The sequence below is a fragment of the Oncorhynchus nerka genome, linkage group LG2 (genome assembly GCF_034236695.1).
Source record: "Oncorhynchus nerka isolate Pitt River linkage group LG2, Oner_Uvic_2.0, whole genome shotgun sequence".
Classification (NCBI taxonomy): Eukaryota; Metazoa; Chordata; class Actinopteri; order Salmoniformes; family Salmonidae; genus Oncorhynchus; species Oncorhynchus nerka.
Genome location: NC_088397.1, coordinates 97906910 through 97933198, shown reverse-complemented (window position 1 = coordinate 97933198; position 26289 = coordinate 97906910). Strand labels below are relative to the sequence as shown.

The following is a 26289-nucleotide window of genomic DNA, read 5'->3' as shown; positions in this document are numbered from 1 at the left end:
TGTGTATATACCACCCTGATACACTGTGGACAGGATGCTGTGTGTATATACAGATACACTGTGGACAGGATGCTGTGTGTATATACAGATACACTGTGGACAGGATGCTGTGTGTATATGTAGACAGGATGCTGTGTGTATATACCCCCTTGATACACTGTGGACAGGATGCTGTGTGTATATACAGATACACTGTGGACAGGATGCTGTGTGTATATACAGATACACTGTAGACAGGATGCTGTGTGTATATACAGATACACTGTGGACAGGATGCTGTGTGTATATACAGATACACTGTAGACAGGATGCTGTGTGTATATACAGATACACTGTAGACAGGATGCTGTGTGTATATACACCCTGATACACTGTGGACAGGATGCTGTGTGTATATACCACCCTGATACACTGTGGACAGGATGCTGTGTGTATATACCACCCTGATACACTGTGGACAGGATGCTGTGTGTATATACCACCCTGATACACTGTGGACAGGATGCTGTGTGTATATACCACTGTGGACAGGATGCTGTGTGTATATACAGATACACTGTAGACAGGATGCTGTGTGTATATACAGATACACTGTAGACAGGATGCTGTGTGTATATACCACCCTGATACACTGTAGACAGGATGCTGTGTGTATATACCACCCTGATACACTGTGGACAGGATGCTGTGTGTATATACCACCCTGATACACTGTGGACAGGATGCTGTGTGTATATACCACCCTGATACACTGTGGACAGGATGCTGTGTGTATATACCACCCAGATACACTGTAGACAGGATGCTGTGTGTATATACAGATACACTGTAGACAGGATGCTGTGTGTATATACAGATACACTGTGGACAGGATGCTGTGTGTATATACAGATACACTGTGGACAGGATGCTGTGTGTATATACAGATACACTGTGGACAGGATGCTGGTGTATATACCACCCTGATACACTGTGGACAGGATGCTGGGTGTATATACCACCCTGATACACTGTGGACAGGATGCTGTGTGTATATACCACCCTGATACACTGTGGACAGGATGCTGTGTGTATATACAGATACACTGTGGACAGGATGCTGGGTGTATATACCACCCTGATACACTGTGGACAGGATGCTGTGTGTATATACAGATACACTGTGGACAGGATGCTGTGTGTATATACCACCCAGATACACTGTGGACAGGATGCTGTGTGTATATACAGATACACTGTGGACAGGATGCTGTGTGTATATACCCCCCTGATACACTGTAGACAGGATGCTGTGTGTATATACCACCCAGATACACTGTGGACAGGATGCTGTGTGTATATACCACCCTGATACACTGTGGACAGGATGCTGTGTGTATATACCACCCTGATACACTGTGGACAGGATGCTGTGTGTATATACAGATACACTGTAGACAGGATGCTGTGTGTATATACAGATACACTGTGGACAGGATGCTGTGTGTATTACCACCCAGATACACTGTGGACAGGATGCTGTGTGTATATACCACCCTGATACACTGTGGACAGGATGCTGTGTGTATATACCACCCAGATACACTGTGGACAGGATGCTGTGTGTATATACCACCCTGATACACTGTGGACAGGATGCTGTGTGTATATACCACCCAGATACACTGTGGACAGGATGCTGTGTGTATATACAGATACACTGTGGACAGGATGCTGTGTGTATATACCACCCAGATACACTGTGGACAGGATGCTGTGTGTATATACAGATACACTGTGGACAGGATGCTGTGTGTATATACCACCCTGATACACTGTGGACAGGATGCTGTGTGTATATACAGATACACTGTGGACAGGATGCTGTGTGTATATACAGATACACTGTGGACAGGATGCTGTGTGTATATACAGATACACTGTGGACAGGATGCTGTGTGTATATACAGATACACTGTAGACAGGATGCTGTGTGTATATACAGATACTGTGGACAGGATGCTGTGTGTATATACAGATACTGTGGACAGGATGCTGTGTGTATATACAGATACACTGGACAGGATGCTGTGTGTATATACAGATACACTGTGGACAGGATGCTGTGTGTATATACAGATACACTGTGGACAGGATGCTGTGTGTATATACAGATACACTGTAGACAGGATGCTGTGTGTATATACCCCCCTGATACACTGTGGACAGGATGCCGTGTGTATATACAGATACACTGTGGACAGGATGCTGTGTGTATATACAGATACACTGTGGACAGGATGCTGTGTGTATATACAGATACAATGTAGACAGGATGCTGTGTGTATATACAGATACACTGTAGACAGGATGCTGTGTGTATATACAGATACACTGTGGACAGGATGCTGTGTGTATATACAGATACACTGTAGACAGGATGCTGTGTGTATATACCACCCAGATACACTGTGGACAGGATGCTGTGTGTATATACCACCCTGATACACTGTGGACAGGATGCTGTGTGTATATACCACCCTGATACACTGTGGACAGGATGCTGTGTGTATATACCACCCTGATACACTGTAGACAGGATGCTGTGTGTATATACCACCCTGATACACTGTGGACAGGATGCTGTGTGTATATACAGATACACTGTGGACAGGATGCTGTGTGTATATACAGATACACTGTGGACAGGATGCTGTGTGTATATACAGATACACTGTGGACAGGATGCTGTGTGTATATACAGATACACTGTGGACAGGATGCTGTGTGTATATACCACCCTGATACACTGTGGACAGGATGCTGTGTGTATATACCACCCAGATACACTGTGGACAGGATGCTGTGTGTATATACAGATACACTGTAGACAGGATGCTGTGTGTATATACCACCCTGATACACTGTGGACAGGATGCTGTGTGTATATACCACCCTGATACACTGTGGACAGGATGCTGTGTGTATATACCACCCTGATACACTGTGGACAGGATGCTGTGTGTATATACCACCCAGATACACTGTGGACAGGATGCTGTGTGTATATACCACCCAGATACACTGTAGACAGGATGCTGTGTGTATATACAGATACACTGTGGACAGGATGCTGTGTGTATATACCACCCAGATACACTGTGGACAGGATGCTGTGTGTATATACAGATACACTGTGGACAGGATGCTGTGTGTATATACCACCCTGATACACTGTGGACAGGATGCTGTGTGTATATACAACCCTGATACACTGTAGACAGGATGCTGTGTGTATATACAGATACACTGTGGACAGGATGCTGTGTGTATATACCACCCTGATACACTGTAGACAGGATGCTGTGTGTATATACAGATATACTGTGGACAGGATGCTGTGTGTATATACCACCCTGATACACTGTGGACAGGATGCTGTGTGTATATACAGATACACTGTGGACAGGATGCTGTGTGTATATACAGATACACTGTAGACAGGATGCTGTGTGTATATACAGATACTGTGGACAGGATGCTGTGTGTATATACAGATACACTGGACAGGATGCTGTGTGTATATACCACCCTGATACACTGTGGACAGGATGCTGTGTGTATATACAGATACACTGTGGACAGGATGCTGTGTGTATATACAGATACACTGTGGACAGGATGCTGTGTGTATATACAGATACACTGTAGACAGGATGCTGTGTGTATATACAGATACACTGTAGACAGGATGCTGTGTGTATATACCACCCTGATACACTGTGGACAGGATGCTGTGTGTATATACAGATACACTGTAGACAGGATGCTGTGTGTATATACCACCCAGATAGACTGTAGACAGGATGCTGTGTGTATATACCACCCTGATACACTGTGGACAGGATGCTGTGTGTATATACCACCCTGATACACTGTGGACAGGATGCTGTGTGTATATACCACCCAGATACACTGTAGACAGGATGCTGTGTGTATATACCACCCTGATACACTGTAGACAGGATGCTGTGTGTATATACCACCCTGATACACTGTAGACAGGATGCTGTGTGTATATACAGATACACTGTGGACAGGATGCTGTGTGTATACAGATACACTGTGGACAGGATGCTGTGTGTATATACAGATACACTGTGACAGGATGCTGTGTGTATATACAGATACACTGTGGACAGGATGCTGTGTGTATATACAGATACACTGTGGACAGGATGCTGTGTGTATATACCACCCAGATACACTGTGGACAGGATGCTGTGTGTATATACAGATACACTGTGGACAGGATGCTGTGTGTATATACACCCTGATACACTGTAGACAGGATGCTGTGTGTATATACCACCCTGATACACTGTGGACAGGATGCTGTGTGTATATACCACCCTGATACACTGTGGACAGGATGCTGTGTGTATATACCACCTGATACACTGTGGACAGGATGCTGTGTGTATATACCACCCTGATACACTGTAGACAGGATGCTGTGTGTATATACCACCCAGATACACTGTAGACAGGATGCTGTGTGTATATACCACCCTGATACACTGTAGACAGGATGCTGTGTGTATATACCAGATACACTGTGGACAGGATGCTGTGTGTATATACAGATACACTGTGGACAGGATGCTGTGTGTATATACAGATACACTGTGGACAGGATGCTGTGTGTATATACCACCCTGATACACTGTGGACAGGATGCTGGGTGTATATACCACCCTGATACACTGTGGACAGGATGCTGTGTGTATATACCACCCTGATACACTGTGGACAGGATGCTGTGTGTATATACCAGATACACTGTGGACAGGATGCTGTGTGTATATACCACCCTGATACACTGTGGACAGGATGCTGTGTGTATATACAGATACACTGTGGACAGGATGCTGTGTGTATATACCACCCAGATACACTGTGGACAGGATGCTGTGTGTATATACAGATACACTGTGGACAGGATGCTGTGTGTATATACCCCCCTGATACACTGTAGACAGGATGCTGTGTGTATATACCACCCATATACACTGTGGACAGGATGCTGTGTGTATATACCACCCTGATACACTGTGGACAGGATGCTGTGTGTATATACCACCCTGATACACTGTGGACAGGATGCTGTGTGTATATACAGATACACTGTGGACAGGATGCTGTGTGTATATACAGATACACTGTGGACAGGATGCTGTGTGTATATACCACCCAGATACACTGTGGACAGGATGCTGTGTGTATATACCACCCTGATACACTGTGGACAGGATGCTGTGTGTATATACAGATACACTGTGGACAGGATGCTGTGTGTATATACCACCCTGATACACTGTGGACAGGATGCTGTGTGTATATACCACCCAGATACACTGTGGACAGGATGCTGTGTGTATATACCACCCTGATACACTGTGGACAGGATGCTGTGTGTATATACAGATACACTGTGGACAGGATGCTGTGTGTATATACCACCCAGATACACTGTGGACAGGATGCTGTGTGTATATACAGATACACTGTGGACAGGATGCTGTGTGTATATACAGATACACTGTGGACAGGATGCTGTGTGTATATACCACCCTGATACACTGTGGACAGGATGCTGTGTGTATATACAACCCTGATACAGTGTAGACAGGATGCTGTGTGTATATACAGATACACTGTGGACAGGATGCTGTGTGTATATACCACCCTGATACACTGTAGACAGGATGCTGTGTGTATATACAGATATACTGTGGACAGGATGCTGTGTGTATATACAGATACTGTGGACAGGATGCTGTGTGTATATACAGATACACTGTGGACAGGATGCTGTGTGTATATACAGATACACTGTGGACAGGATGCTGTGTGTATATACAGATACACTGTAGACAGGATGCTGTGTGTATATACCACCCTGATACACTGTGGACAGGATGCTGTGTGTATATACCACCCTGATACACTGTAGACAGGATGCTGTGTGTATATACAGATATACTGTGGACAGGATGCTGTGTGTATATACAGATACTGTGGACAGGATGCTGTGTGTATATACCACCCTGATACACTGTGGACAGGATGCTGTGTGTATATACAGATACACTGTAGACAGGATGCTGTGTGTATATACAGATACACTGTAGACAGGATGCTGTGTGTATATACCACCCTGATACACTGTAGACAGGATGCTGTGTGTATATACCACCCTGATACACTGTGGACAGGATGCTGTGTGTATATACCACCCTGATACACTGTGGACAGGATGCTGTGTGTATATACCACCCTGATACACTGTGGACAGGATGCTGTGTGTATATACCACCCAGATACACTGTAGACAGGATGATGTGTGTATATACAGATACACTGTAGACAGGATGCTGTGTGTATATACAGATACACTGTGGACAGGATGCTGTGTGTATATACAGATACACTGTGGACAGGATGCTGTGTGTATATACAGATACACTGTGGACAGGATGCTGGGTGTATATACCACCCTGATACACTGTGGACAGGATGCTGGGTGTATATACCACCCTGATACACTGTGGACAGGATGCTGTGTGTATATACCACCCTGATACACTGTGGACAGGATGCTGTGTGTATATACAGATACACTGTGGACAGGATGCTGGGTGTATATACCACCCTGATACACTGTGGACAGGATGCTGTGTGTATATACAGATACACTGTGGACAGGATGCTGTGTGTATATACCACCCAGATACACTGTGGACAGGATGCTGTGTGTATATACCACCCTGATACACTGTGGACAGGATGCTGTGTGTATATACCACCCTGATACACTGTGGACAGGATGCTGTGTGTATATACAGATACACTGTGGACAGGATGCTGTGTGTATATACAGATACACTGTGGACAGGATGCTGTGTGTATATACCACCCAGATACACTGTGGACAGGATGCTGTGTGTATATACCACCCTGATACACTGTGGACAGGATGCTGTGTGTATATACCACCCAGATACACTGTGGACAGGATGCTGTGTGTATATACCACCCTGATACACTGTGGACAGGATGCTGTGTGTATATACCACCCAGATACACTGTGGACAGGATGCTGTGTGTATATACAGATACACTGTGGACAGGATGCTGTGTGTATATACCACCCTGATACACTGTGGACAGGATGCTGTGTGTATATACAACCCTGATACACTGTAGACAGGATGCTGTGTGTATATACAGATACACTGTGGACAGGATGCTGTGTGTATATACCACCCTGATACACTGTAGACAGGATGCTGTGTGTATATACAGATATACTGTGGACAGGATGCTGTGTGTATATACCACCCTGATACACTGTGGACAGGATGCTGTGTGTATATACAGATACACTGTGGACAGGATGCTGTGTGTATATACAGATACACTGTAGACAGGATGCTGTGTGTATATACAGATACTGTGGACAGGATGCTGTGTGTATATACAGATACACTGGACAGGATGCTGTGTGTATATACCACCCTGATACACTGTGGACAGGATGCTGTGTGTATATACAGATACACTGTGGACAGGATGCTGTGTGTATATACAGATACACTGTGGACAGGATGCTGTGTGTATATACAGATACACTGTAGACAGGATGCTGTGTGTATATACCCCCCTGATACACTGTGGACAGGATGCCGTGTGTATATACAGATACACTGTGGACAGGATGCTGTGTGTATATACAGATACAATGTAGACAGGATGCTGTGTGTATATACAGATACACTGTAGACAGGATGCTGTGTGTATATACCACCCTGATACACTGTGGACAGGATGCTGTGTGTATATACAGATACACTGTAGACAGGATGCTGTGTGTATATACCACCCAGATAGACTGTAGACAGGATGCTGTGTGTATATACCACCCTGATACACTGTGGACAGGATGCTGTGTGTATATACCACCCTGATACACTGTGGACAGGATGCTGTGTGTATATACCACCCAGATACACTGTGGACAGGATGCTGTGTGTATATACAGATACACTGTAGACAGGATGCTGTGTGTATATACCACCCTGATACACTGTAGACAGGATGCTGTGTGTATATACAGATACACTGTGGACAGGATGCTGTGTGTATATACAGATACACTGTGGACAGGATGCTGTGTGTATATACAGATACACTGTAGACAGGATGCTGTGTGTATATACAGATACACTGTGGACAGGATGCTGTGTGTATATACCCCCCTGATACACTGTGGACAGGATGCTGTGTGTATATACCACCCAGATACACTGTGGACAGGATGCTGTGTGTATATACAGATACACTGTAGACAGGATGCTGTGTGTATATACCACCCTGATACACTGTGGACAGGATGCTGTGTGTATATACCACCCTGATACACTGTGGACAGGATGCTGTGTGTATATACCACCCTGATACACTGTGGACAGGATGCTGTGTGTATATACCACCCAGATACACTGTAGACAGGATGCTGTGTGTATATACCACCCAGATACACTGTAGACAGGATGCTGTGTGTATATACAGATACACTGTGGACAGGATGCTGTGTGTATATACCACCCAGATACACTGTGGACAGGATGCTGTGTGTATATACAGATACACTGTGGACAGGATGCTGTGTGTATATACCACCCTGATACACTGTGGACAGGATGCTGTGTGTATATACAACCCTGATACACTGTAGACAGGATGCTGTGTGTATATACAGATACACTGTGGACAGGATGCTGTGTGTATATACCACCCTGATACACTGTAGACAGGATGCTGTGTGTATATACAGATATACTGTGGACAGGATGCTGTGTGTATATACCACCCTGATACACTGTGGACAGGATGCTGTGTGTATATACAGATACACTGTGGACAGGATGCTGTGTGTATATACAGATACACTGTAGACAGGATGCTGTGTGTATATACAGATACTGTGGACAGGATGCTGTGTGTATATACAGATACACTGGACAGGATGCTGTGTGTATATACCACCCTGATACACTGTGGACAGGATGCTGTGTGTATATACAGATACACTGTGGACAGGATGCTGTGTGTATATACAGATACACTGTGGACAGGATGCTGTGTGTATATACAGATACACTGTAGACAGGATGCTGTGTGTATATACAGATACACTGTAGACAGGATGCTGTGTGTATATACCACCCTGATACACTGTGGACAGGATGCTGTGTGTATATACAGATACACTGTAGACAGGATGCTGTGTGTATATACCACCCAGATAGACTGTAGACAGGATGCTGTGTGTATATACCACCCTGATACACTGTGGACAGGATGCTGTGTGTATATACCACCCTGATACACTGTGGACAGGATGCTGTGTGTATATACCACCCAGATACACTGTAGACAGGATGCTGTGTGTATATACCACCCTGATACACTGTAGACAGGATGCTGTGTGTATATACCACCCTGATACACTGTAGACAGGATGCTGTGTGTATATACAGATACACTGTGGACAGGATGCTGTGTGTATATACAGATACACTGTGGACAGGATGCTGTGTGTATATACAGATACACTGTAGACAGGATGCTGTGTGTATATACAGATACACTGTGGACAGGATGCTGTGTGTATATACCCCCCTGATACACTGTGGACAGGATGCTGTGTGTATATACCACCCAGATACACTGTGGACAGGATGCTGTGTGTATATACAGATACACTGTAGACAGGATGCTGTGTGTATATACCACCCTGATACACTGTAGACAGGATGCTGTGTGTATATACCACCCTGATACACTGTGGACAGGATGCTGTGTGTATATACCACCCTGATACACTGTGGACAGGATGCTGTGTGTATATACCACCCTGATACACTGTGGACAGGATGCTGTGTGTATATACCACCCAGATACACTGTAGACAGGATGCTGTGTGTATATACCACCCAGATACACTGTAGACAGGATGCTGTGTGTATATACAGATACACTGTGGACAGGATGCTGTGTGTATATACAGATACACTGTGGACAGGATGCTGTGTGTATATACAGATACACTGTGGACAGGATGCTGGGTGTATATACCACCCTGATACACTGTGGACAGGATGCTGGGTGTATATACCACCCTGATACACTGTGGACAGGATGCTGTGTGTATATACCACCCTGATACACTGTGGACAGGATGCTGTGTGTATATACAGATACACTGTGGACAGGATGCTGGGTGTATATACCACCCTGATACACTGTGGACAGGATGCTGTGTGTATATACAGATACACTGTGGACAGGATGCTGTGTGTATATACCACCCAGATACACTGTGGACAGGATGCTGTGTGTATATACAGATACACTGTGGACAGGATGCTGTGTGTATATACCCCCCTGATACACTGTAGACAGGATGCTGTGTGTATATACCACCCATATACACTGTGGACAGGATGCTGTGTGTATATACCACCCTGATACACTGTGGACAGGATGCTGTGTGTATATACCACCCTGATACACTGTGGACAGGATGCTGTGTGTATATACAGATACACTGTGGACAGGATGCTGTGTGTATATACAGATACACTGTGGACAGGATGCTGTGTGTATTTACCACCCAGATACACTGTGGACAGGATGCTGTGTGTATATACCACCCTGATACACTGTGGACAGGATGCTGTGTGTATATACCACCCAGATACACTGTGGACAGGATGCTGTGTGTATATACCACCCTGATACACTGTGGACAGGATGCTGTGTGTATATACCACCCAGATACACTGTGGACAGGATGCTGTGTGTATATACCACCCTGATACACTGTGGACAGGATGCTGTGTGTATATACAGATACACTGTGGACAGGATGCTGTGTGTATATACCACCCAGATACACTGTGGACAGGATGCTGTGTGTATATACAGATACACTGTGGACAGGATGCTGTGTGTATATACAGATACACTGTGGACAGGATGCTGTGTATATACCACCCTGATACACTGTGGACAGGATGCTGTGTGTATATACAACCCTGATACAGTGTAGACAGGATGCTGTGTGTATATACAGATACACTGTGGACAGGATGCTGTGTGTATATACCACCCTGATACACTGTAGACAGGATGCTGTGTGTATATACAGATATACTGTGGACAGGATGCTGTGTGTATATACAGATACTGTGGACAGGATGCTGTGTGTATATACCACCCTGATACACTGTGGACAGGATGCTGTGTGTATATACAGATACACTGTGGACAGGATGCTGTGTGTATATACCACCCTGATACACTGTGGACAGGATGCTGTGTGTATATACAGATACACTGTGGACAGGATGCTGTGTGTATATACAGATACACTGTAGACAGGATGCTGTGTGTATATACAGATACTGTGGACAGGATGCTGTGTGTATATACCACCCTGATACACTGTGGACAGGATGCTGTGTGTATATACAGATACACTGGACAGGATGCTGTGTGTATATACCACCCTGATACACTGTGGACAGGATGCTGTGTGTATATACAGATACACTGTGGACAGGATGCTGGGTGTATATACCACCCTGATACACTGTGGACAGGATGCTGTGTGTATGTACAGATACACTGTGGACAGGATGCTGTGTGTATATACCACACAGATACACTGTGGACAGGATGCTGTGTGTATATACCACCCAGATGCACTGTGGACAGGATGCTGTGTGTATATACAGATACACTGTGGACAGGATGCTGTGTGTATATACCACCCTGATACACTGTGGACAGGATGCTGTGTGTATATACAGATACACTGGACAGGATGCTGTGTGTATATACAGATACACTGTGGACAGGATGCTGTGTGTATATACAGATACACTGTGGACAGGATGCTGTGTGTATATACCACCCAGATACACTGTGGACAGGATGCTGTGTGTATATACCACCCAGATACACTGTGGACAGGATGCTGTGTGTATATACAGATACACTGTGGACAGGATGCTGTGTGTATATACAGATACACTGTGGACAGGATGCTGTGTGTATATACCACCCTGATACACCGTAGACAGGATGCTGTATGGACAGGATGCTGTGTGTATATACAGATACACTGTGGACAGGATGCTGTGTGTATATACCACCCTGATACACTGTGGACAGGATGCTGTGTGTATATACAGATACACTGTGGACAGGATGCTGTGTGTATATACCACCCTGATACACTGTGGACAGGATGCTGTGTGTATATACAGATACACTGTGGACAGGATGCTGTGTGTATATACCACCCTGATACACTGTGGACAGGATGCTGTGTGTATATACAGATACACTGTGGACAGGATGCTGTGTGTATATACCACCCTGATACACTGTAGACAGGATGCTGTGTGTATATACAGATACACTGTGTTGTTTGAGCGGGTGTCATTATTTGTCAGGGCCTTGTTTCCACCACACCTTATTGTTGCATTTCTTCCCCTGATTGGAGCAGAGCAGAGCGGGGAGCAGAGTTTGGGCTCCATAGCAGTAGAAACTTCTTCCCGATGTCTCTCAGACTGGGGGAACTGGCTGACAACATCTGGGGAAAGTTTCTAGAACTGTCAGAGGAGCCTCATCTGACAAGGGGCTGCTGAGGAGGGATTGCACTTTTAAATATGGGGCGGAGTTACTATTTTGTTCTGTAGCTTGGATATTCCTCTAAGCATCTCACCTGTAGTTTTCAATTTCTATCAACAATTTCCAACAAAACTCAATGTTGTTTTTTGTGATTGTGATAATGTGATGCAGTAAGTGACAGCTTAAATTCAGTTTTAAATTGTGCCATGACAGGTATGTTAAAAAAAAAAAAAGGGAGGGAGGGAGTCACCATTTGAGACCAGGATCTCTTTCACAAAGGAGTCCTGCATATATCATTTCATTAGACAAACTCTCAAATCAAATGCCATACAAAACCAGTCAAATTCAGCACAATACAAATATTCAAGGTAAACTATTAAATTGCTCAAGAAGCCCCCCCAACAGTGTTGAAGAAAAGGTCTTGGAAAGGTCTTTAAATAAAGCGCCACAATGATTTTTGTGATCTAAGCAATTTAACACATCATCTAGAAAGAACGTAGCAGCTGAAATGGACTAAAACCCTGATTGGTGCATATTTAGAATAGAATGCCAAGTTTAAAAAAAGTTCTTAGCTGACAGTTGGACAAAGATTCTAATACTTTGGAAAGGCAAGATAACTACTGTCCATTTTCCAAGTCATCTTCAGTACCAGTCAAAAGTTTGGACACACCTACTCATTCAAGGGTTTTTCTTTATTTTATTTTTTTTTACTATTTTCTACATTGTAGAATAATATTGAAGACATCAAAACTATGACATGACACATATGGAATCATGTAGTAACTAAAAAAACAAAGTTTTAAACAAATCGTAATATTTTAGATTTGGGATTCTTCAAAGTAGCCACCCTTTGACTTGATGGATCTTATTAACTCCAAGATATAAAATGTTTGAAAAGAAAATAGACTATGTGGAAGTGCATCATTCTCTACAGTCTGGTTAGAGGTGAATAAAGGACTCCCTCTAGTGGAATTCGAGGAATTTCCGTAAACTATTCTTTGAGGCAAAAAAGTTATTAAAAGCACCACAAATGTCTATTATGGGACCAGAGACTGTCACAACCTGTTGGGGGCAATGAGGGTGGGAGTGGGTTCAGAGATTTGTATGTTCTTTCCAGATGCTTTCTGGATTCCCACCATTTCTCAGATACACAAATTAAAGAAGTTAAAGTTGACTTTGCTTTTCTAACAAGTGAGCTACATCTATTTCTCGAACGTCTGAAGGACTGCCAGTCGGACGTAGTAGCAGTCTATCTTGCCGTAGCCCAAGCTACTTTTACTTCCTGTAATTTTTCAGACAATTCATGCGTAGACCAAGGGTTTGATATGTCCTTTACTCGTATCTTCTTTTTTTTTACGGAGCATCTGTAGGTAGCCTAGTGGTTAGAGGGTAGAGGCGGCAGGTAGCCTAGTGGTTAGAGTTTAGAGGTGGCTGGTAGCCTAGTGGTTAGAGTGTAGAGGAGGCAGGGTAGCCTAGTGGTTAGAGTGTAGGGACGGCAGGTAACCTAGTGGTTAGAGTGTAGAGGCGGCAGGGTAGCCTAGTGGTTAGAGTGTAGAGGCGGCAGGGTAGCCTAGTGGTTAGAGTGTAGAGGCGGCAGGGTAGCCTAGTGGTTAGAGTGTAGAGGCGGCAGGTAGCCTAGTGGTTAGAGTGTAGAGGCGGCAGGGTAGCCTAGTGGTTAGAGTGTAGAGGCGGCAGGGTAGCCTAGTGGTTAGAGTGTAGAGGCGGCAGGGTAGCCTAGTGGTTAGAGTGTAGAGGCGGCAGGGTGGCCTGAGTGGTTAGAGTGTAGAGGCGGCAGGGTAGCCTAGTGGTTAGAGTGTAGAGGCGGCAGGTAGCCTAGTGGTTAGAGTGTAGAGGTGGCAGGGTAGCCTAGTGGTTAGAGTGTAGAGGTGGCAGGGTAGCCTTGTGGTTAGAGTGTAGAGGTGGTTAGGGTAGCCTAGTGGTTAGAGTGTAGAGGTGGTTAGGGTAGCCTAGTGGTTAGAGTGTAGAGGTGGCAGGTAGCCTAGTGGTTAGAGTGTAGAGGTGGCAGGTAGCCTAGTGGTTAGAGTGTAGAGGTGGCAGGGTAGCCTAGTGGTTAGAGTGTAGAGGTGGCAGTGGTTAGAGTAGCCTGGCAGGTGCCTTGGTTAGAGTGTAGAGGTGGCAGGTAGCCTAGTGGTTAGAGTGTAGAGGTGGCAGGTAGCCTAGTGGTTAGAGTGTAGAGGTGGTAGGGTAGCCTAGTGGTTAGAGCGTTGGGCCAGTAACCGAAAGGTTGCTAGAACGAATCCCCGGGCTGACGAGGTAAAAATCTGTCGTTCTGCCCCTGATCAAGGCAGTTAACCCACTGTTCCTAGGCCGTCATTGTAAATAAGAATTTGTTCTTAACTGACTTGCCTAGTTAAATAAAGGTGTAAAAAATGTATCTGCAACAATGTTAAACAGAGAAGTTAAACAATTTAGGCAGAGTTCCTCTGTCTTGTGTCTGTGTTCTTTTGCCCATCTTAATCTTTTATTTTTATTGGCCAGTCTGAGATATGGCTTGTTCTTTGCAACTCTGCCTAGGAGGCCAGCATCCCGGAGTCGCCTTTTCGCTGTTGACGTTGAGACTGGTGTTTTGTGGGTACTATTTAATGAAGCTGCCAGTTGAGGACTTGAGAGGCATCTGTTTCTCAAACTAGACTAGTACTTGTCCTCTTGCTCAGTTGTGCACCGGGGCCTCCCACTCCTCTTTCTATTCTGGTTAGAGCCAGTTTGCACTGTTCTGTGAAGGGATTAGTACACAGCGTTGTACAAGATCTTCAGTTTCTTGGACATTTCTCGCATAGAATAGCCTTAATTTCTCAGTACAAGAATATACTGACGAGTTTCAGAAGAAAGGTTTTTGTTTCTGGCCATGTTGAGCCTGTAATCGAACCCACAAATGTTGATGCTCCAGATACTCAACTAGTCTAACGAAGTTTTTTTTTGCTTTTTTAATCAGGACAACAGTTTTCAGCTGTGCTAACATAATTGCAAAATGGTTTTGCAACATGGTAGTCTTTTTAAAATGATAAACTTGGATTAGCTAACACAAGGTGCCATTGGAACACAGGAGTGATGGTTGCTGATAATGGGCCTCTGTACGCCTATGTAGATATTCCATGAAAATTATCAGCAATTTCCAGCTACAATAGTCATTTACAACATTAACAATGTCTGCACTGTATTTCTGATCAATTTGATGATATTTTAATGGACTTTTTCCCCCTGCTTTTCTTTCAAACACAAGGAAATTTCTAAGTGACCCCAAACATTTGAATGGTATTGTGAATCTGATATCAATCAGCCAAATATTAATAATTCAGATTTAGCGTAGTCGGACTGTAATTCAGATTTAGCGTTGTCGGACTGTAATTCAGATTTAGCGTAGTCGGACTGTAATTCAGATTTAGCGTAGTCGGACTGTAATTCAGATTTAGCGTTGTCGGACTGTAATTCAGATTTAGCGTAGTCTGACAGTAAATTCCCACTACTGTCAGTTGGGCATTATTACCAGACATTCATATTGCTTAGGGACCGAGGTGGAAAGGGACACCGAAACATTTTAAGTTCCTCTTTACGAATCCCTCTGTCAGATCCAGAGCCTTCAGAAAGTATTCATACCCCTTCTCCACATGTTTTTGTGTTACAGCCTGAATTTTAAAATGGATTAAATTGAGATGTTGTGTCACTGGCCTACACACAATACCCCATAATACCCCAAAGTGGAAGTCTGTTTAGTCATTTTTACAAATGTAATTAAAAATGGAAAAGCTGAAATGTTTTGAGTCAATCATTATTCAACCACTTTGTTATGGAAAACCTACATACGTTCAGGGGTAAAAATGTGCTTAACAAGTCACATTTAATAAATAATAAGTTGCATGGACTCTGTGTGCAATAATAGTGTTTAACATGATTTCTGAATGACTACCTCATCTCTATGTAATTATCTGTTAGGTCCCTCAGTCCAGCAGTGAATTCAAACACAGATTCAACCACAAAGTCCACATTTTCCAATGCCTTCAAATAAGGTAGATATTGAATATCCCTTTGAGCATGGTGATGTTAATTACACTTTGGATGGTGTATCAATACACCCAGTCACTACAAAGATACAGGCGTCCTTCCTAACTCAGTTGCTGGAGAGGAAGGAAACCACTCAGGAATTTCACCATGAGGCCAATGGTGACTTAAAAACAGTTACAGAGTTTAATGGCTGTGATATGAGACAACTGAGGATGGATCAAAAACGTTGTAGTTGCTCCACAATACTAACCTAAATGACAGAGTGAAAAGAAGGAAGCCTGTACAGAATACAAATATCCCAATAACAAACATCCTGTTTACAACAAGGCACTAAAGTAAAACTGCAAAAAATGGGTCAAACACAAAACCTCACAGAGTACCACTCTTCATATTTTCGAGCATGGTGGTGGCTGCATCATGTTATGGGTATGCTTGTCATCGGAGAGGACTAGGGAGTTAAAAAAAAGGAAGAAATGTAATAGAGCCAAGTCCTAGAGGAAAACCTGGTTCAGTCTGCTTTCCACCAGACACTGGGGAGACAAATTCACCTTTTCAGTAGGACAATAACGTAAAACACAAGGCCAAATAAACACTGGAGTTGCTTACCGAGAAGACATTGAATGTTCCTGAATGGCCGAGTTACAGTTTTATTAAATTGGCTTGAAAGTCTATGACAAGACATGAAAAATGTCAATGATCAACAACCAATTTAAAGATAATAATAATGTGCAAATATTGTACAATCCAGGTGTGCAAAAACACTCTTGGAGACTTACCCAGAAAGACTGATGGGTGAGAATACCCGCCATTTTGAATTCCGGCTGTAACTCAACACCATTTAGAATTCCGTCTGTAACTCAACACCATTTTGAATAAGTCAAGAGGTATGAATTCTTTCTGAAGTCACTGTATATTATAACCAGTCAGAGACACGTCATCATTCAGCTTCTTTAACCAACATTCAGTAACAATCAGAATGACCAACCAAAAGTTTTACAATAAAATCACACTTCTGACATTTTTAAATTTACATTTACATTTAAGTCATTTAGCAGACGCTCTTATCCAGAGCGACTTACAAATTGGTGCATTCACCTTATGACATCCAGTGGAACAGTAGTGCATCTAAATCTTTTAAGGGGGGTTGAGAGGGATTACTTTATCCTATCCTAGGTATTCCTTAAAGAGGTGGGGTTTCAGGTGTCTCCGGAAGGTGGTGATTGACTCCGCTGTCCTGGCGTCGTGAGGGAGTTTGTTCCACCATTGGGGGGCCAGAGCAGCGAACAGTTTTGACTGGGCTGAGCGGGAACTGTACTTCCTCAGTGGTAGGGAGGCGAGCAGGCCAGAGGTGGATGAACGCAGTGCCCTTGTTTGGGTGTAGGGCCTGATCAGAGCCTGGAGGTACTGAGGTGCCGTTCCCCTCACAGCTCCGTAGGCAAGCACCATGGTCTTGTAGCGGATGCGAGCTTCAACTGGAAGCCAGTGGAGAGAGCGGAGGAGCGGGGTGACGTGAGAGAACTTGGGAAGGTTGAACACCAGACGGGCTGCGGCGTTCTGGATGAGTTGTAGGGGTTTAATGGCACAGGCAGGGAGCCCAGCCAACAGCGAGTTCCAGTAATCCAGACGGGAGATGACGAGTGCCTGGATTAGGACCTGCGCCGCTTCCTGTGTGAGGCAGGGTCGTACTCTGCGGATGTTGTAGAGCATGAACCTACAGGAACGGGCCACCGCCTTGATGTTAGTTGAGAACGATAGGGTGTTGTCCAGGATCACGCCAAGGTTCTTAGCGCTCTGGGAGGAGGACACAATGGAGTTGTCAACCGTGATGGCGAGATCATGGAACGGGCAGTCCTTCCCCGGGAGGAAGAGCAGCTCCGTCTTGCCGAGGTTCAGCTTGAGGTGGTGATCCGTCATCCACACTGATATGTCTGCCAGACATGCAGAGATGCGATTCGCCACCTGATCATCAGAAGGGGGAAAGGAGAAGATTAATTGTGTGTCGTCTGCATAGCAATGATAGGAGAGACCATGTGAGGTTATGACAGAGCCAAGTGACTTGGTGTATAGCAAGAATAGGAGAGGGCCTAGAACAGAGCCCTGGGGGACACCAGTGGTGAGAGCACGTGGTGTGGAGACGGATTCTCGCCACGCCACCTGGTAGGAGCGACCTGTCAGGTAGGACGCAATCCAAGCGTGGGCCGCGCCGGAGATGCCCAACTCGGAGAGGGTGGAGAGGAGGATCTGATGGTTCACAGTATCGAAGGCAGCCGATAGGTCTAGAAGGATGAGAGCAGAGGAGAGAGAGTTAGCTTTAGCAGTGCGGAGCGCCTCCGTGATACAGAGAAGAGCAGTCTCAGTTGAATGACTAGTCTTGAAACCTGACTGATTTGGATCAAGAAGGTCATTCTGAGAGAGATAGCGGGAGAGCTGGCCAAGGACGGCACGTTCAAGAGTTTTGGAGAGAAAAGAAAGAAGGGATACTGGTCTGTAGTTGTTGACATCGGAGGGATCGAGTGTAGGTTTTTTCAGAAGGGGTGCAACTCTCGCTCTCTTGAAGACGGAAGGGACGTAGCCAGCGGTCAGGGATGAGTTGATGAGCGAGGTGAGGTAAGGGAGAAGGTCTCCGGAAATGGTCTGGAGAAGAGAGGAGGGGATAGGGTCAAGCGGGCAGGTTGTTGGGCGGCCGGCCGTCACAAGACGCGAGATTTCATCTGGAGAGGGGGGAGAAAGAGGTCAGAGCACAGGGTAGGGCAGTGTGAGCAGAACCAGCGGTGTCGTTTGACTTAGCAAACGAGGATCGGATGTCGTCGACCTTCTTTTCAAAATGGTTGACGAAGTCATCTGCAGAGAGGGAGGAGGGGGGAGGGGAGGAGGATTCAGGAGGGAGGAGAAGGTTGCAAAGAGCTTCCTAGGGTTAGAGGCAGATGCTTGGAATTTAGAGTGGTAGAAAGTGGCTTTAGCAGCAGAGAGAGAAGAGGAAAATGTAGAGAGGAGGGAGTGAAAGGATGTCAGGTCCGCAGGGAGGCGAGGGTTTTCCTCCATTTCCGCCGGCTGCCCGGAGCCCTGTTCTGTGAGCTCGCAATGAGTCGTTGAGCCACGGAGCGGGAGGGGAGGACCGAGCCGGCCTGGAGGATAGGGGACATAGAGAGTCAAAGGATGCAGAAAGGGAGGAGAGGAGGGTTGAGGAGGCAGAATCAGGAGATAGGTTGGAGAAGGTTTGAGCAGAGGGAAGAGATGATAGGATGGAAGAGGAGAGAGTAGCGGGGGAGAGAGAGCGAAGGTTGGGATGGCGCGATACCATCCGAGTAGGGGCAGTGTGGGAAGTGTTGGATGAGAGCGAGAGGAGTTGCAATGAGGTTAGTGGAAGAACAGCATCTAGTAAAGATGAGGTCGAGCGTATTTCCTGCCTAAATTAATCAGTCCAAGGCCGTAGCTGATTTTCAATTCAGACGGAGTCTCTAAAAACAACCGTGCTATCTATGTTCAGGAAGTTACCCTCTGTGTCAAACCAGCCCTACGGTATCGTTTAATTGGTGTATAGTTGCACGATTTCCCAGTGACTGTACCATTTAGGCCTGGGAACGAGGATGTTGACTTTAAACCACGAGTCAATGAGGGTTATCTGTCACGGGCCAGGACTGAAATCCCATCACTTGTTTTAGGGATTTCATGTTGATTTCAAATCGCAGAGGACAAGTAGGACCTGCTGTTGTTGTGGATAGTGTTCAGTGATAATGTACTGTGTAAATATGTGATAATGACAGGGATAATGTAGAGTTAGGGTGACCTGACTAAACAGTGTTTTCTGTTTTCTTGCAGAGTGGAGGACAAGAGAGACCTGCTGCTGTTTTTCAGGACCCTCAGGAGGTTCTCTGACAGATGTGAAGACAGACGTAGAACATTCCAGCACTTCCAGGTAGGACTTTACTTAGTCCTTTTTTACTGCTCGTATAGATCACACCTGCCTCAAGGTATCGTCTTCCAGTCCAGGTATGACTGCCGTTAAACACTCCCCTAGTTGTTGTCACAATGGGCCGGTCCATCTGGTGTATCCTGCATAAACACTCCCCTAGTTGTTGTCACATTGGGCCGGTCCATCTGGTGTAACCTGCATAAACACTCCCCTAGTTGTTGTCACAATGGGCCGGTCCATCTGGTGTAACCTGCATAAACACTCCCCTAGTTGTTGTCACAATGGGCCGGTCCATCTGGTGTAACCTGCATAAACACTCCCCTAGTTGTTGTCACAATGGGCCGGTCCATCTGGTGTAACCTGCATAAACACTCCCCTAGTTGTTGTCACAATGGGCCGGTCCATCTGGTGTATCCTGCATAAACACTTCCCTAGTTGTTGTCACAATGGGCCGGTCCATCTGGTGTATCCTGCATAAACACGTTCAAGCTGCAAGGTTACAGCAGAATCCCACTACAACAATTTAGTCAGACTAGAAACGCGTATCCGTGAATGCTGAAGCCAGACACTCAAATGTTCAAATTGAAGATGATAGAGAATGTGTTGAAGGTGATAGAGAATGTGTTGAAGATGATAGAGAATGTGTTGAAGGTGATAGAGAATGTGTTGAAGATGATACAGCATGTGTTGAAGGTGATAGAGAATGTGTTGATAGAGAATGTGTTTGAAGATGATAGAGAATGTGTTTGAAGGTGATAGAGAATGTGTTGAAGTTGATAGAGAATGTGTTGAAGGTGATAGAGAATGTGTTGAAGGTGATAGAGAATGTGTTGAAGGTGATAGAGAATGTGTTGAAGGTGATAGATGTGTTGAAGGTGATAGAGAATGTGTTGAAGATGATAGAGAATGTGTTGAAGGTGATAGAGAATGTGTTGAAGGTGATAGAGAATGTGTTGAAGATGATAGAGAATGTGTTGAAGATGATAGAGAATGTGTTGAAGATGATTGAAGATGATAGAGAATGTGTTGAAGATGATAGAGAATGTGGTTGAAGATGATAGAGAATGTGTTGAAGGCAACACCTTCACCATTGGCCACCTTTTGAATACGCACAACCAGTATCTGAACGTTCGATATCCCAGTGAGTCCCAAGGGAATATCTGACAAGGAAAAGAAGGGAAAAAAAACCTGAGTTTGGAAGTGTAGAAAATCTAGGAATGTTAAGTGTTGGTCTCCTGACCCTGCCTGGTAGTTACAGAGCCTGTTCCAACAAAGAAGGATGGTTTAGACTGGTTTACGCATCTATCTTTCTATCGTCAACATTTTGAACTTAAACTTTTAACCTCCCAATACACATAAAGACAGGAAATTTGACTGAGCAGTCGTTTCCACCGTCGTTCGTCCTCCGACTTCGACAGAGAAACAGTCGACTTCTGTGTTTTCGTCCGAACACTTCTTGGGTGGGAAGTGAGATGGTTGCTTCCTGCTGATATCGCTCTGTTCCTAGACGTTATCTGATCGATGATTTACTGTGATAGTGTTCAAGAATGGTTCACAGCTGGATCGTCAAACCTTAGCCAACCTGTCAAGCTGACAGATGAGCAGTAGTCTCACAGTCCTCCCGACTTCACACCGTACCCTCCTCCCGACTTCACACCGTACCCTCCTCCCGACTTCACACCGTACCCTCCTCCAGACTTCACTCCGTACCCTCCTCCCGACTTCACACAGTACCCTCCTCCCGACTTCACACAGTACCCTCCTCCCGACTTCACACCGTACCCTCCTCCCGACTTCACACCGTACCCTCCTCCCGACTTCACACCGTACCCTCCTCCCGACTTCACACCGTACCCTCCTCCAGACTTCACACCGTACCCTCCTCCAGACTTCACACTGTACCCTCCTCCCGACTTCACACTGTACCCTCCTCCAGACTTCACACCGTACCCTCCTCCAGACTTCACACCGTACCCTCCTCCCGACTTCACACCGTACCCTCCTCCCGACTTCACACCGTACCCTCCTCCAGACTTCACACCGTACCCTCCTCCCGACTTCACACCGTACCCTCCTCCCGACTTCACACCGTACCCTCCTCCCGACTTCACACCCTCCTCCAGACTTCACACCGTACCCTCCTCCAGACTTAGATGAGCACCGTAAAGCCTCCTCCCGACTTCACACCTGACTTGGATGCCTCCTTGGACTGCCACCGTAAAGCCTCCTTGGACTTCACACCGTAATCCTGACTTCAACCTGGTTGGACCCTGGTCCAGACCTTCACACCTGGTATGCCTGGTTGGATGCCTGTAATGCCTGTTTACCAGACCTGGTTGGACCTGGTTGGACCCTCCTCCAGACTTCAGTACCTGTTTACCCTAAAGCCTCCAGACTTCCACCTGGTTGCCTTTCCAGACTTCACAGTAAAGCCTCCTCCAGTAAAGCTTCACACCGTAAAGCCTGGTCCCTGTACACCTCCTCCAGACTGGTCCTGTAAACCTGGTACCCTCCTCCAAACTTCACACCGTACCCTCCTCCAGACTTCACACCGCCTGGTCCTCCCGACTTCACACTGTACCCTCCTCAGACGACTATCACACATGTGACCCTCCTCCAGACTTCACACCGTTCTCAGCACATGACTAGTCACCATTTCCCTCCTCCCTGTTCTTCACACCGTGACCCTCCTCCCGCATTTCACACCCTCTACACACTGTTCTATTCAGCACATGTGACTAGTCAGCATTTCCCGACTTCACACCTGTTCTATTCCTCCAGACTTCACACCGTCACTGCTCCTCCCTGTTCTATTCACACCGTATGTGACCAGTCCCGCATTTCACACCTACACCTCCTATTCAGCACCGTACCCTCCATCCACTGACTTCACACCTGTTCTATTCCACATGTGACTTCACACTGTACCGTCTTTTGAGAATCAGGCTTGACTGGAGAAAAGTAGGAGTCCAGGTTAGATGAGCAGTAAAGCCTGGTTGGATGCCTGTAAAGCCTGGTTGGATGCCTGGTTGGATGCCTGTAAAGCCTGGTTGGATGCCTGGTTAGATGCCAGTAATGCCTGTTTACTAGTAAAGCCTGGTTGGATGCCTGGTTGGATGCCTGTAAAGCCTGGTTGGATGCCTGGTTGGATGCCTGTAATGCCTGTTTACCAGTAAAGCCTGGTTGGATGCCTGGTTGGATGCCTGGTTAGATGCCAGTAATGCCTGTTTACTAGTAAAGCCTGGTTGGGTTCCTGTAAAGCCTGGTTGCCTTTAAAGCCTGGTTGCCAGTAAAGCCTGGTTGCCTGTAAAGCCTGGTTGCCTGTAAAGCCTGGTTGCCTGTAAAGCCTGGTTGCCTGTAAAGCCTGGTTGGGTGCCTGTAAAGCCTGGTTGGGTGCCTGTAAAGCCTGGTTGGGTGCCTGTAAAGCCTGGTTGCCTGTAAAGCCTGGTTGCCAGTCAGCATTTCACTGTAAGCTCTACACCTGTTCTATTCAGCACATGTGACTAGTCAGCATTTCACTGCTCTACACCTGTTCTATTCAGCACATGTGACTAGTCAGCATTTCACTGCTCTACACCTGTTCTATTCAGCACATGTGACTAGTCAGCATTTCACTGCTCTACACCTGTTCTATTCAGCACATGTGACCAGTCAGCATTTCACTGCTCTACACCTGTTCTATTCAGCACGTGACTAGTCAGCATTTCACTGATCCGATCAACAGGCTCTGTGGCGATTTATTACTGTGATCAATAATGTGATCGATGAAGTTGTGAACGTGATCCGATCAACAGGCTCTGTGGCGATTTATTACTGTGATCAATAATGTGATCGATGAAGTTGTGAACGTGATCCGATCAATAGGCTCTGTGGCGATTTATTACTGTGATCAATAATGTGATCGATGAAGTTGTGAACGTGATCCAATCAACAGGTTCTGTTCCCCTCTGGCTGTTCAACACGTGATCCAATCAACAGGTTCTGTTCCCCTCTGGCTGTTCAATACGTGATCCAATCAACAGGTTCTGTTCCCCTCTGGCTGTTCAATACGTGATCCAATCAACAGGTTCTGTTCCCCTCTGGCTGTTCAATACGTGATCCAATCAACAGGTTCTGTTCCCCTCTGGCTGTTCAATACGTGATCCAATCAACAGGTTCTGTTCCCCTCTGGCTGTTCAATACGTGATCCAATCAACAGGTTCTGTTCCCCTCTGGCTGTTCAATACGTGATCCAATCAACAGGTTCTGTTCCCCTCTGGCTGTTCAATACGTGATCCAATCAACAGGTTCTGTTCCCTCTGGCTGTTCAATACGTGATCCAATCAACAGGTTCTGTTCCCCTCTGGCTGTTCAATACGTGATCCAATCAACAGGTTCTGTTCCCCTCTGGCTGTTCAATACGTGATCCAATCAACAGGTTCTGTTCCCCTCTGGCTGTTCAATACGTCAATATAGATGCATTTGCGACACTGCTAAATAACCCAACTGTTACCATATCTGTTATATACCGAACAAAAATATAAACGCAACATGAAACATTTTCAACTGTTTTACTGAGTTACAGTTCATATGAGGAAATCGGTCAATTGAAATAAGTTTATTAGGCCCTAACCTATAGATTTCACATGACTGGGCAGGAGCGCAGCCATTGGTGGGCCTGGGAGGGCATAGAACCACCCACTGGGGAGCCAAGCCAAGCTAAGCCAATCAGAATGAGTTTTTCCGCACAAAAGGGCTTTATTATAGACAGAAATACTCCTCAGGTGGCTGGATTATTTTGGCAAGGGAGAAATGCTCACTAACAGGAATGTAAGCAAATTGTGTGCAAAATTTCAGAGAAAGAAAGTGTTTGTGAGTATGGAAAATGTTGTTCAGTGTATAAAGACAATGGTGTCCTATAAGAAAAGCACTAATATCTGATGATATACACAAATGACTGGTGATTGGATGATAGAAATTGATGATAAAATGATTGTGGGGGCTGTCTTGTTATAGACTTCAGTGCAGCTTTTGACATTATCGATCCTAGTCTGTTGCTGGAAAAATGTGTTATGGCTTTACACCCCCTTCTATAATGTGGGTAGAGTGAGTTACCTGTCTAACAGAACACAGAGGGTGTTCTAGAATGGAAGCCTCTCAAAATAAAGGGTTACCTGTCTAACAGAACACAGAGGGTGTTCTAGAATGGAAGCCTCTCAAAATAAAGGGTTACCTGTCTAACAGAACACAGAGGGTGTTCTAGAATGGAAGCCTCTCAAAATAAAGGGTTACCTGTCTAACAGAACACAGAGGGTGTTCTAGAATGGAAGCCTCTCAAAATAAAGGGTTACCTGTCTAACAGAACACAGAGGGTGTTCTAGAATGGAAGCCTCTCAAAATAAAGGGTTACCTGTCTAACAGAACACAGAGGGTGTTCTAGAATGGAAGCCTCTCAAAATAAAGGGTTACCTGTCTAACAGAACACAGAGGGTGTTCTAGAATGGAAGCCTCTCAAAATAAAGGGTTACCTGTCTAACAGAACACAGAGGGTGTTCTAGAATGGAAGCCTCTCAAAATAAAGGGTTACCTGTCTAACAGAACACAGAGGGTGTTCTAGAATGGAAGCCTCT

General features: G+C 45.3%; 1 protein-coding gene across 2 annotated transcripts in view; it reads left to right on the top strand.

The window, feature by feature from the left end:
* cenpp (centromere protein P) overlaps positions 1–26289 on the top strand; it is a 228831-nt gene that overhangs the window by 54046 nt on the left and 148496 nt on the right. For both annotated transcript variants that reach the window (XM_065004572.1, XM_065004571.1), the window contains exon 6: positions 20587–20683. In XM_065004572.1, coding sequence (XP_064860644.1) covers positions 20587–20683 — 97 coding nt within the window. The remainder of the gene's footprint in view (positions 1–20586; positions 20684–26289) is intronic.